We start from the raw sequence: 9322 nt of genomic DNA on the forward strand, positions 1-9322 counted from the left end.
GCAAAAGGATGATTGTTGGAGTTGAGAACTTGAAGATTGAAATCATAGGAGCTTTATTTTGGGGCTTTTGAGGGGAGCTTTCTGCTACATTATTTTTTTTTTCATTGGAAGCTTGATTAAGGTAAGGAAAGCTTAATTTTAGTTCAGATTTTATGAAAATGTATCATGTTGGTTGGTATAATTTGATGTTTTCACATGTGGGGTTTTTGGGTAAAATCTTGAAATGATCATTTGTAAATTCAAACCTCGATGCACGTGTAATTTTGTGTTGGATTTGATGAATGATGGTTTTTATGTCGAATTTTAGCTACAATGACAGTTTTAAATATTTAATAATTTAAAAGTATAAATATTGATAACTTTTTATGCAGTAAGAAAAACATTTTAAAGAGGGGAGATGAGAAATAGTGAAAAAATGAGAAAGACACAAAAGAATAAGAGAGACAAGGAGAAAAAGGAAGAAGAGAATGAAAAAGTCATACAAAGTCTCAAAGATTTTAAAGAGATTATTAGATGAATCATGTTATATTTAAAATTTCTATATTAAAAAGTTATACAAAATTATAAATCAAAATTTGTATTTTTTTCAATAATTAAATTTTTGTAAGCGATAAAAAATCTCAATTGAATATTATTAATTTACATATTCTTTAAAAAAATTATGTTAATTTTGATTGAATATTACATGACTTATTTATAGTACTTTCAAATTTTGATTGAAAATTACAAAAAAAAAAATAATGATGAAAGATAATTTTTTTAATCTCAATTCAATACACTATCTTAAAAATATTTTTAAAAAAGAATACGACTCTTGAATTAGATAAAAGAGTTAATTGTAAAAAGAATTAAACTTAACCTAATTAATCTTTAATAAAGAAATTTATATCTTGAATTCGAAAAAAATCATGTTACATATGAACCAAAGTAAAAGAATCCCAACTTTTTTTATTTTTATTTTTATTTTGGTGGAATGAATCCCTACCTTAAGATGTATTAACCATTATTTCTGAAATAATTTTCATATAATGTTTTATTGATTACCTTTCATATAAAAAATTTCATTTATTAAAAGTTGCGTAATTTAAATATTGATCGCTTTATCAATTTAGTAATTAAAAATTAGTTAATTAAAATAATGATTTTCTTCTCATCTTTCAATAATGGAAATGTTAGGTGCTTTCATTGACATTTTGTTATGACTTACCTTATGTTTACTTGGTTCAAAATATATAAAATTTCCATAAACGAGAATTAGATATGTAATTATGATAAATATTAAGAATAAAAGTTTTGTTATTTTTAATTACCCTACATAACTCAAACATATTGTCTTTAAGAATAATACCTATGGTTTAGAAGGGAAAAAAAAGTGTACAAAATTCTAATTTTACCTTTTCTTAAAAAACAGAAATACAATTATATAAAATTGTAAAAATAGATCGAAATGTACCGCGTCAACCGAATGTTGATGATAATGAAGTAGATGTAATGACAGCCTTAGGATCTTTTCTCAAAGAGATAATTTATTTTTTTTTTAAAATAATAATACATAATTATTATCATAAATATAAAAATAAAGACATAAATATTTTATGAAAAAGACAAAAAAAAAAAAAAACATCTTATATAAATGAAATGTCAATTGAATAAATCATAAAAGCACCTAATGAGCTAAATTGAGATCAAAACTCATAAAAGATAAAAATTAAATAATATTCCACAATTTTTTATTTTCATAAACAAAGATTAAAATGACGTAATTCCTATAATAAGTAGGGAACGGTATTTCATTCCCACACTCCAAAACATCCTTAATCGTGTGGGTACGTAATCCATGAACTCATCACTCATGTCATGTCATGTCATTAAACCGTTAGTTATTGGTAGTTGAATATATTTTTATTTTTATTTTTTGCATAATAAATATTGTTATATATAATTAAATAATGAAGAATAAAAAAAGCCCAAGAAGAAAAGCCAATTTCGTGAATGACCAATTTTGCACGCCTAAAGTTCAAAGCCCGCTTTCTTGACCTGTTGACAATGATATTCAAATTGCGAATGCAACGTGCTGTTGGACGTAACAAGTGAACCAAATCAAGTTTTCTCTCTCTTATTATTTATTTATTTTTGAGACATAGAGGAAGACTTGTCTTAAAGAAAGAAGAAGAGCCCGTGACTCTGTGGCACTGGCACCTACCTTCTCGTTCTCGCGACTCTTCCTATCATCGTTGATTGTTGTTTCCTTTACAAGGCACCTTTCAAACGTTTGCACCAAATATTCAGACTCGTTAAAAGTCAATAATATGTGACGAATGGGCCGGGCCGGGCCCATGCGCGAGAGATCCGCGTTCGTGGCACGCCCACGGAAGAGGAGGAATCTTCCGAAAATAAATAAATAAATAAAAAAAACTAATAATAGAAAATTGTAGATCTGGTGAAAAGAGAAGGTGGAGGAGTTGCCACCAAAATTTGCATAAATAAATAAAAAAGTGAAAGAGTGAAGAGGGGGTTAGGTTAGGGCAGGGTGAAGGTTGAAATTGATTCCACAGATGTGGGAAGTGTGTCCCAAAGAGACAGTTATTAACATACATCCAAAAATTATGCAGCTTCCCTCGCCTCCCATTTCAGGCGCCCCCTCCTTCACCACTTAGTCCTTTTCACTTCACCCTTTCTCTCTTTCTCCTTCTTCTTCTTCTTCTTCTTCCCCACGCAAGGTTCGTTTCTTCTTCCTCTTTAACCTTTTCTCATTTTCTCCTCAATTTCGTGCCCAAAGGAAAACAAAAAAAAAGAGAGAGAGAGAGAGCCAGAGATTTCGATTGCGAGAGAAACAGCGATTCCGATTTCTAATTCAATTCCGTTTTACGTTTCGCCTATACATCTTAGATTCCTCGTGAGCCTTCTTTTTTTTCTCTCTCTCTCTCTCTATGGTTGTTACTGTTTGTTTCTTTTGCAAATGAAACACAAAATTATTATTTGTGCAAAGATTCCTCTGTTTTCGATGTGTTCTAAGGAGATAATAATTAATAAAGTGTTGTATTAGGTTAGGGAATTTGCTTTTCTTTGCGTATGGTAGTACTTCTAACTGTGTTGTTAATCTCCGTCAATTAGATTAGATGTGAATAATTGAAAATTGCGTTGAATTGGCCTGGGCACGGTCTTCGTTCATGAATTGTTCGAGTTTTGACATTTATGTATTTGTTTTGATGTGATTTCATACAGCTATGCCGACCTTTACTGCCATAGCATTTGATAGGTTGATAGAGCCTAGAGCTTCAAAACCTGCTTATAAATCTGCACCTGCCCCGATGCCTGTCCCAAAGAAGCTCGAGAGGAGAAGTAGTGAACCAACCGTAAAAAAGAAGCCCCTTCCTCGTCCTCAATTGAAGCCAGCACTCTATGCCACTCCTGCAGTGACGCCGCTCCCGGATTCACCCTCTTCGTTCCCTCCTTCTCCGTACATCATCAATCACAAGCGCCGTGGCCCGCGCCTCCTGAAGAGTTTTTCTGAGGCCAATGTGCAGGCCAAGCAGGAGGATCCTCATGGTGAAGATGCTAACGGTAAGGGCAACGAGGCTGTGGTCGCCAGTTCGGATGGTGATATCCAAGTAACTTCCACAAACATTGAACCTTTTAAGGAGGTGCAGGTGAATGGTGTACATGATGACAACCTTAGTAGCAGCAATGGTGGTGACCTTGGGAATGGACATGGGGAAAGTGAAAGTAGTGGTATTCTTAATGGGTCACACATGGATAAAATAGTTGCATTGAATTTGGTAAGAGATACCGAGAGTGAAGACTTTTTTGATCCGCATGATTCAATGAGTTTTAAAAGTTACACAGATGGTGAAGATATTACTGGTACAGAACAAACTATGAAATTCAATGCTGCTGGTGGGGAATTTTTTGATGCTTGGGAAGGTAAATTGAGCTAGTTTCACTGCCAAATTATTTCTTTGGAATTGAGTGTATGCATGTAGACAAATACAACCATAGGGATGTTCGCTTGAATAGAATTTGACATTGGGTGTAAAGTATAGGACCATTTTGCTTTTCATTTTATTAATAGTTTAACTCTTGATTTCCATTTTTCTCCGTCTTTTCTTCATGTCATTGTGTGTGGAAGTTGCTGCAGTGATAGAAGGAATATCCTGGTTTTTCCATTGCTTTATCAGTTTTAGTGCATATTTGCGAATATTTCATGATATAGATTATCTTGGTTCTTTTCTCCCTGTAGAACTCTCTTCTGATAGTGGGGTTCAAAATTCTCATCGTGATATTGAAGCTGAGTTGCGGGAAATAAGGTTGAGTCTATTGATGGAGATAGAGAAGCGGAAGCTAGTTGAAGAATCCCTTAACAGCATGCAAAGCCAGTGGGAGAGACTTAGACAAGGGTTATCTCAAGTGGGAATTGTGTTGCCTGCAGATCTTACTGCTGAGAGTGGGCAGCCGAGTTCTGACCCTCTGGAAGATGTATATCAGCAAATTTACATTGCTAGGTTCATATCAAACAGCATTGGGAGAGGAATTGCCAAGGCAGAAGCGCAGACAGAGATGGAAGCTCAATTAGAGTTAAAGAACTTTGAGATTGCTCGACTATTGGAACGTCTCCACTGTTATGAGACCATGAATAGGGAGATGTCTCAGAGGAATCAGGAAGCAGTAGGTGAGATTTTTGTCAGCAATTGTATTGATATTACATTTATCCTTCTTCCACCTTTAACTGAATATATCTATTTTGGCTTTAATGTTTGATAAATATGTTGCTTGCTATGGGCTAGAATTGGTTTGATTTGTCATTTTATTTTTCCTCAAGACACAAATCCCCCATTTTCCATTTAAAATGACACGAGTATTTGTTAAGAGATAGTTGAATAAAAACACTGGGTATTGGCACTGTATCTGCTCCATGGTCATTGATTGTGAATGTGGTATCGTAGTTTTATTGGTGAAGTATTAGAGTCGTATGTCCATAGGTGGGGTTGAATGTTTGATAGTGTAAACAAGAAGTAAGATGCTAAGCTATTTGGTGTTGTGTTAATAATGTCCATTATGGGGCTATATACTCACAAAACCTCAACAGAGAGAATTACTGGAAGAAAAGGAAAGAATATAAAAGCCATTTATTATTATTGTGAAGTGAAGATCAATTAAATAGTTATGATGATGTAGTATGAGCTCATATCTTATGCTTGTATGCATTGCCATTGCAATAGTAGGTCAAATGACAGTTGTATATCTTCGAGGATTTGTTCTTGGAGCACACTTGGGTAAACAGCATAATTACACTTTGGTTATCATGTGAGAGGTTATTCATAAGCTTTACTGTGAAGCAACGAAAATTAGCTAAAATGAATTTATTCTGATAGGCTTCTCATTTAGGTTATCAGCCAGTTTCATAAGCCCAAATCAACCTTGTAGGGTTTTTATTTACCAAACCTGCCCAAATGCTAAAATGATTTTATGGCATGTATTACAATTGCTTGCTAGGTATGCACTGAAAAAATATTGTGCTTGGATTCTTTATACAAGTGCTTTGTGCTTCTAAATTTTCTTCAAAGCCTCAATTTCTGTTTTATTTTCCTAAGCATTTTGGCCTCCTTATTTATTACTGTACCTTTTACATATTAGGTACATAAACTAATACATCTAGGAGTTAAGGTTATTTACTTGCTAGATTAGGGTTTTACCATTCATGCCTACCTATGTTAAGTTATAACGGATCACTCATCATGATTTGAAGCTATTTTTATTTAGTGGTCAATTGTCCCACGATGGTTGAATTTTCTTAATGGGTATGTAATGTGATGAGCTTTTTGTCTAATGCTTGCACAAGTACACGATTGTAGTGTTATTTACCTGCAACTAAGGAGGTGCCTGCTTTTCTGTGGGTACCTGTTTGGCTTGCTTCATATCATATGTTATTCTGCTTCATTTAGAATAACAGATGAAATATGCCTGCTTTTCGGTTTTATCCTAACTATATTTTATTTGCTGTCTTGTTTAGAAATGGCACGGCGTGAGAGACAAAGAAGGAGGAGAAGGCAGAGATGGATTTGGGGCTCTATTACTACAGCCATTGCACTTGGTACTGCAGCAATAGCATGGTCCTATCTCCCGATGGGTAGAGAATCAACATCAGCAGTTCACGATGTGGCTCCTGAGCTCGATGACAGAGCCAACTAATATCCATCTATACTAACTTCATTGCCGAGTTATGATGGAGAGGAGGAGAATAAAAGCTATATACGTGCCACTATGTGGCTAACATATCGCTTGATCATTACAATTTTTTTGGCATCCTGAATATGTGCATAATATATTTAACATTGTGCCTTTCACTGGATGGCTAGCTACTAGATTAGTGGAAGGGTTTAGTCTGAGTTGATGAAATAATAATACTCCATAATTTCCTATGGATTCTGGGTGGAGAGTATTTTTTTCACCTGAGACATTTCGCAGAGCACTTTTGCAATAGATTCTTTACGCTTCCTTCTCCAAGCATTTTAGCACCACTGAAGAAATATGATACTTGGTGTTGCTGAATCGTAATAAAGGAAATCTGGTCAAGCGATGATGCGTGCATTGAAATATTATAATTCTTTCCAACCTGGTATTTCTGCTCCGTGTTTAAGTTGGTGTGTTTCATTATGAACAAACATGTCGAAGTAATTCGTTGACACCTGAAGACCGTGTCCAGGGTGGATGAGTATTTTTTTGTTAGCGCTTGAAATAAAATACTGCTGATTGTAATATTTTCATGACCATTGGCTTTGCTGCTGTTGCAAATTGCATTTCGGATTTTGAAGATCCCATTAGCGAAGAAGGCTGCTTATACTGTTATACGTTTGTTTACGGATGGGAAATTTTAATTATAGTATGTGTGCTAGCCCTTCTCTTTACTCACCTAAACTAACAACCACATTGTATACAATTCAATTATTGATATAAAGGCTTATGATCCATGTAATAAACTTTGCATTTTTTTTTTTTTGCTTAAATATGTTTTTAGTCTCTCAAATTTAGAGTAAATCTATTTTTGGTCCCTCAAATTTAAAATTGTTATTTTTAGTCCTTGTAATTTCAAAAAATCTTATTTTAGTCCTTATATTCAAATTTTGTTAAGAAATTTATCAAATATTATTGCATAAAATTTACCTATTCATGTCCCTATTAGTGAAAATATCACATTAAATCCAGTTGATATTGTATAACTATCATAATTAGTCACTTTCAAATATGTTATTGGTGACTTAAGGGACTAAAACAAGATTTTTGAAAATTACAGGGACTAAAATTAACAATTTTAAATTTGAAGGACTAAAAATAAATTTATCTTAAATTTGAGGGACTAAAAACATATTTAAGCCATTTTTTTTTAGTTAAAATGAGTCCAGGTTCGCTACTCAATTATTCTGCAAGTGATAAGAACACAAATGACAAATGAATAATAGCTAATAACCAATAGAATTGTCATCAAGTTGTTTGAAAGGGAAAGCCAAAAGTAAGTTATTTTCTTATTTGTTTATTTTCTGTTTATCGTGAAGTTTGAGAGTTGAAAACACATGAAAATGTTATAGTAAATCCCACGAAAATAGCGAATATTTAAACGTAACAAATATAAAGAGGCGCGTATAACTTGTATTTCTGCTTTTTCTTTTATCTTTTCTTTTCCTTTGAAATTTATTTTCTGTTTACATTTCAGCATTTTCATGTTTTTTTACCTATTAGTGTTAGTCTAGTGGTGAAAATTTTGGATAATTAATACTTTTATTTTAGGTTCAAATTTTGGTATTACCATTGTACACCAAAATATATTTTCATTTTCTTGATTTTAAATAAAAATTTATTATCACAACATAGAGTGCTTTTAAGTTTCATTCTTTAACTAATATTTGTAGTTATTTTTCTTTAAGGAGGATGTTATTGAATATTTTTTCATATTTAATTTTTAACAATATATCTTTCACATGGTGATGGTAATGATGGAAGCGAAGATTGTGTGGGACGGTGATAACGATCAATATTATCACTATTATCATTATTGTTACAATTATTGTCTCTGTCATTGTCACTGCCACAAATATAAGGGCTAGGTAATAGAAAAGTTGAAGAAAATGAGAATCTTACTATTCAAAGTGGAGTTTTGATTGTAATTCAATTTTTCATCAATTTTAAATTATTTTAGTATAATTTTACAAGTAATTATTATAAAAGTTAACAAACTTATCATATATGATAATATGTGGTTAAAGGATAGTGTAATAATGCATTTTAACCCGATAAATTCTTTCAAAATAAATACTCAAATTTATTTATTTATCATAAAAGGCTTAATTAGGATTTTAGCCTTTTAAATTTAGGGTAAGTTTATCTTTGGTATCTTAAATTTAAAATGAAAATTTTAGTAATATTATTTTAGTACCTTAGATCACAAGTGACACGTCAAAATAATCATACAACATTATTTGAGTTTAATGTAATATTTTCACTGACAAGAATACCGATAAGTGAATTTTGTGAGACAATATTTCATAGTTTAGTAACGAAATTTGACCATGAGAACTAAAATAAGTTTTTTTTTACAAAGATTAGAAAAACTAATTTTAAATTTGAGGGACCAAAAATAATTTTAACTTACATTTAAGGGAATAAAAATATATTTAAGCGTATTATAAATTATACTAATAGTACACAATTTAGAGTGCCCACTTTTTTCACTTTCAAAATTATACATATCCATTATTCTTTTGTTTTCCTTTTTTGATGTACATTTTTTTATTATACCACATTAGCAATAAATATGATGAGGGATCCACTTACTCCAAGAGTAAGATTTATTCTACTTAATAACTCATGTTTTATATCAAATTTTAACGATCTAATCGTTGAATTAAAAGTTTTTAATGAATAAATCAAGTTTGCAAATTTTTAAAATTTTGTAATTTATTAGAAGAAAAATATTACTTTATTAGAAGAAAAATTTTGTAATTTTGTAATTTATGTGTGTTTGATAATTTATTAGAAGAAAGTAAAAATATTACTTTCATAAATATTTTTAATATATCATAGTCGATAAAAAAAAAAAGATTTCAAACAACAAATGAAGTTGTTAAAATTGACTTTAAATCAAAATAACATAAAAACCAAAATAAAAGGCACAACAACAAAAATAGAAATTACTATTATTGGTTGGGAGTTTCCACACGATAAGGACATTTTTTCTTGGAATGATTTAGATCTTGCACATGGAACGTCTTTTTAGTTGATTAGATTTTCTTATATCCATTTCTATGTGTATACACGAGAATTTTGGATA

At 31.6% G+C, this 9322-nt stretch overlaps 1 protein-coding gene across 2 annotated transcripts; it reads left to right on the forward strand.

Annotated features, from left to right (window-relative positions):
- The first annotated feature begins 2480 nt into the window (after positions 1-2480).
- On the forward strand, positions 2481-6815 carry LOC109791661 (uncharacterized). 2 transcript variants are annotated; one of them, XM_020350981.3, is made up of 4 exons: positions 2481-2720; positions 3226-3924; positions 4241-4669; positions 6011-6815. In XM_020350981.3, the coding sequence occupies exons 2-4, from the start codon at positions 3228-3230 to the stop codon at positions 6187-6189; spliced, it is 1305 nt and encodes a 434-aa protein (XP_020206570.1). In that variant the 5' UTR covers positions 2481-2720; positions 3226-3227; the 3' UTR covers positions 6190-6815. The 2 variants fall into 2 exon arrangements, with proteins under 2 accessions (XP_020206570.1, XP_020206569.1); XM_020350980.3 differs by lacking the exon at positions 2481-2720 and adding an exon at positions 2727-2896.
- Positions 6816-9322: the final 2507 nt, after the last annotated feature.

This window comes from Cajanus cajan, chromosome 5, assembly GCF_000230855.2.
Source record: "Cajanus cajan strain Asha chromosome 5, NIPB_CcT2T_4, whole genome shotgun sequence".
Taxonomy (NCBI): Eukaryota; Viridiplantae; Streptophyta; class Magnoliopsida; order Fabales; family Fabaceae; genus Cajanus; species Cajanus cajan.

What these genes read in the sequence shown, in the direction of transcription:
- LOC109791661 (XM_020350981.3), top strand. Translation starts at nt 3,228, where the DNA reads ATGCCGACCTTTACTGCCATAGCATTTGATAGGTTGATAGAGCCTAGA. An exon ending in ATTTTTTGATGCTTGGGAAG is followed by an intron (nt 3,925 to 4,240) that starts GTAAATTGAGCT and finishes TTCTCCCTGTAG; the next exon opens with AACTCTCTTCTGATAGTGGG. An exon ending in GAGGAATCAGGAAGCAGTAG is followed by an intron (nt 4,670 to 6,010) that starts GTGAGATTTTTG and finishes TGTCTTGTTTAG; the next exon opens with AAATGGCACGGCGTGAGAGA.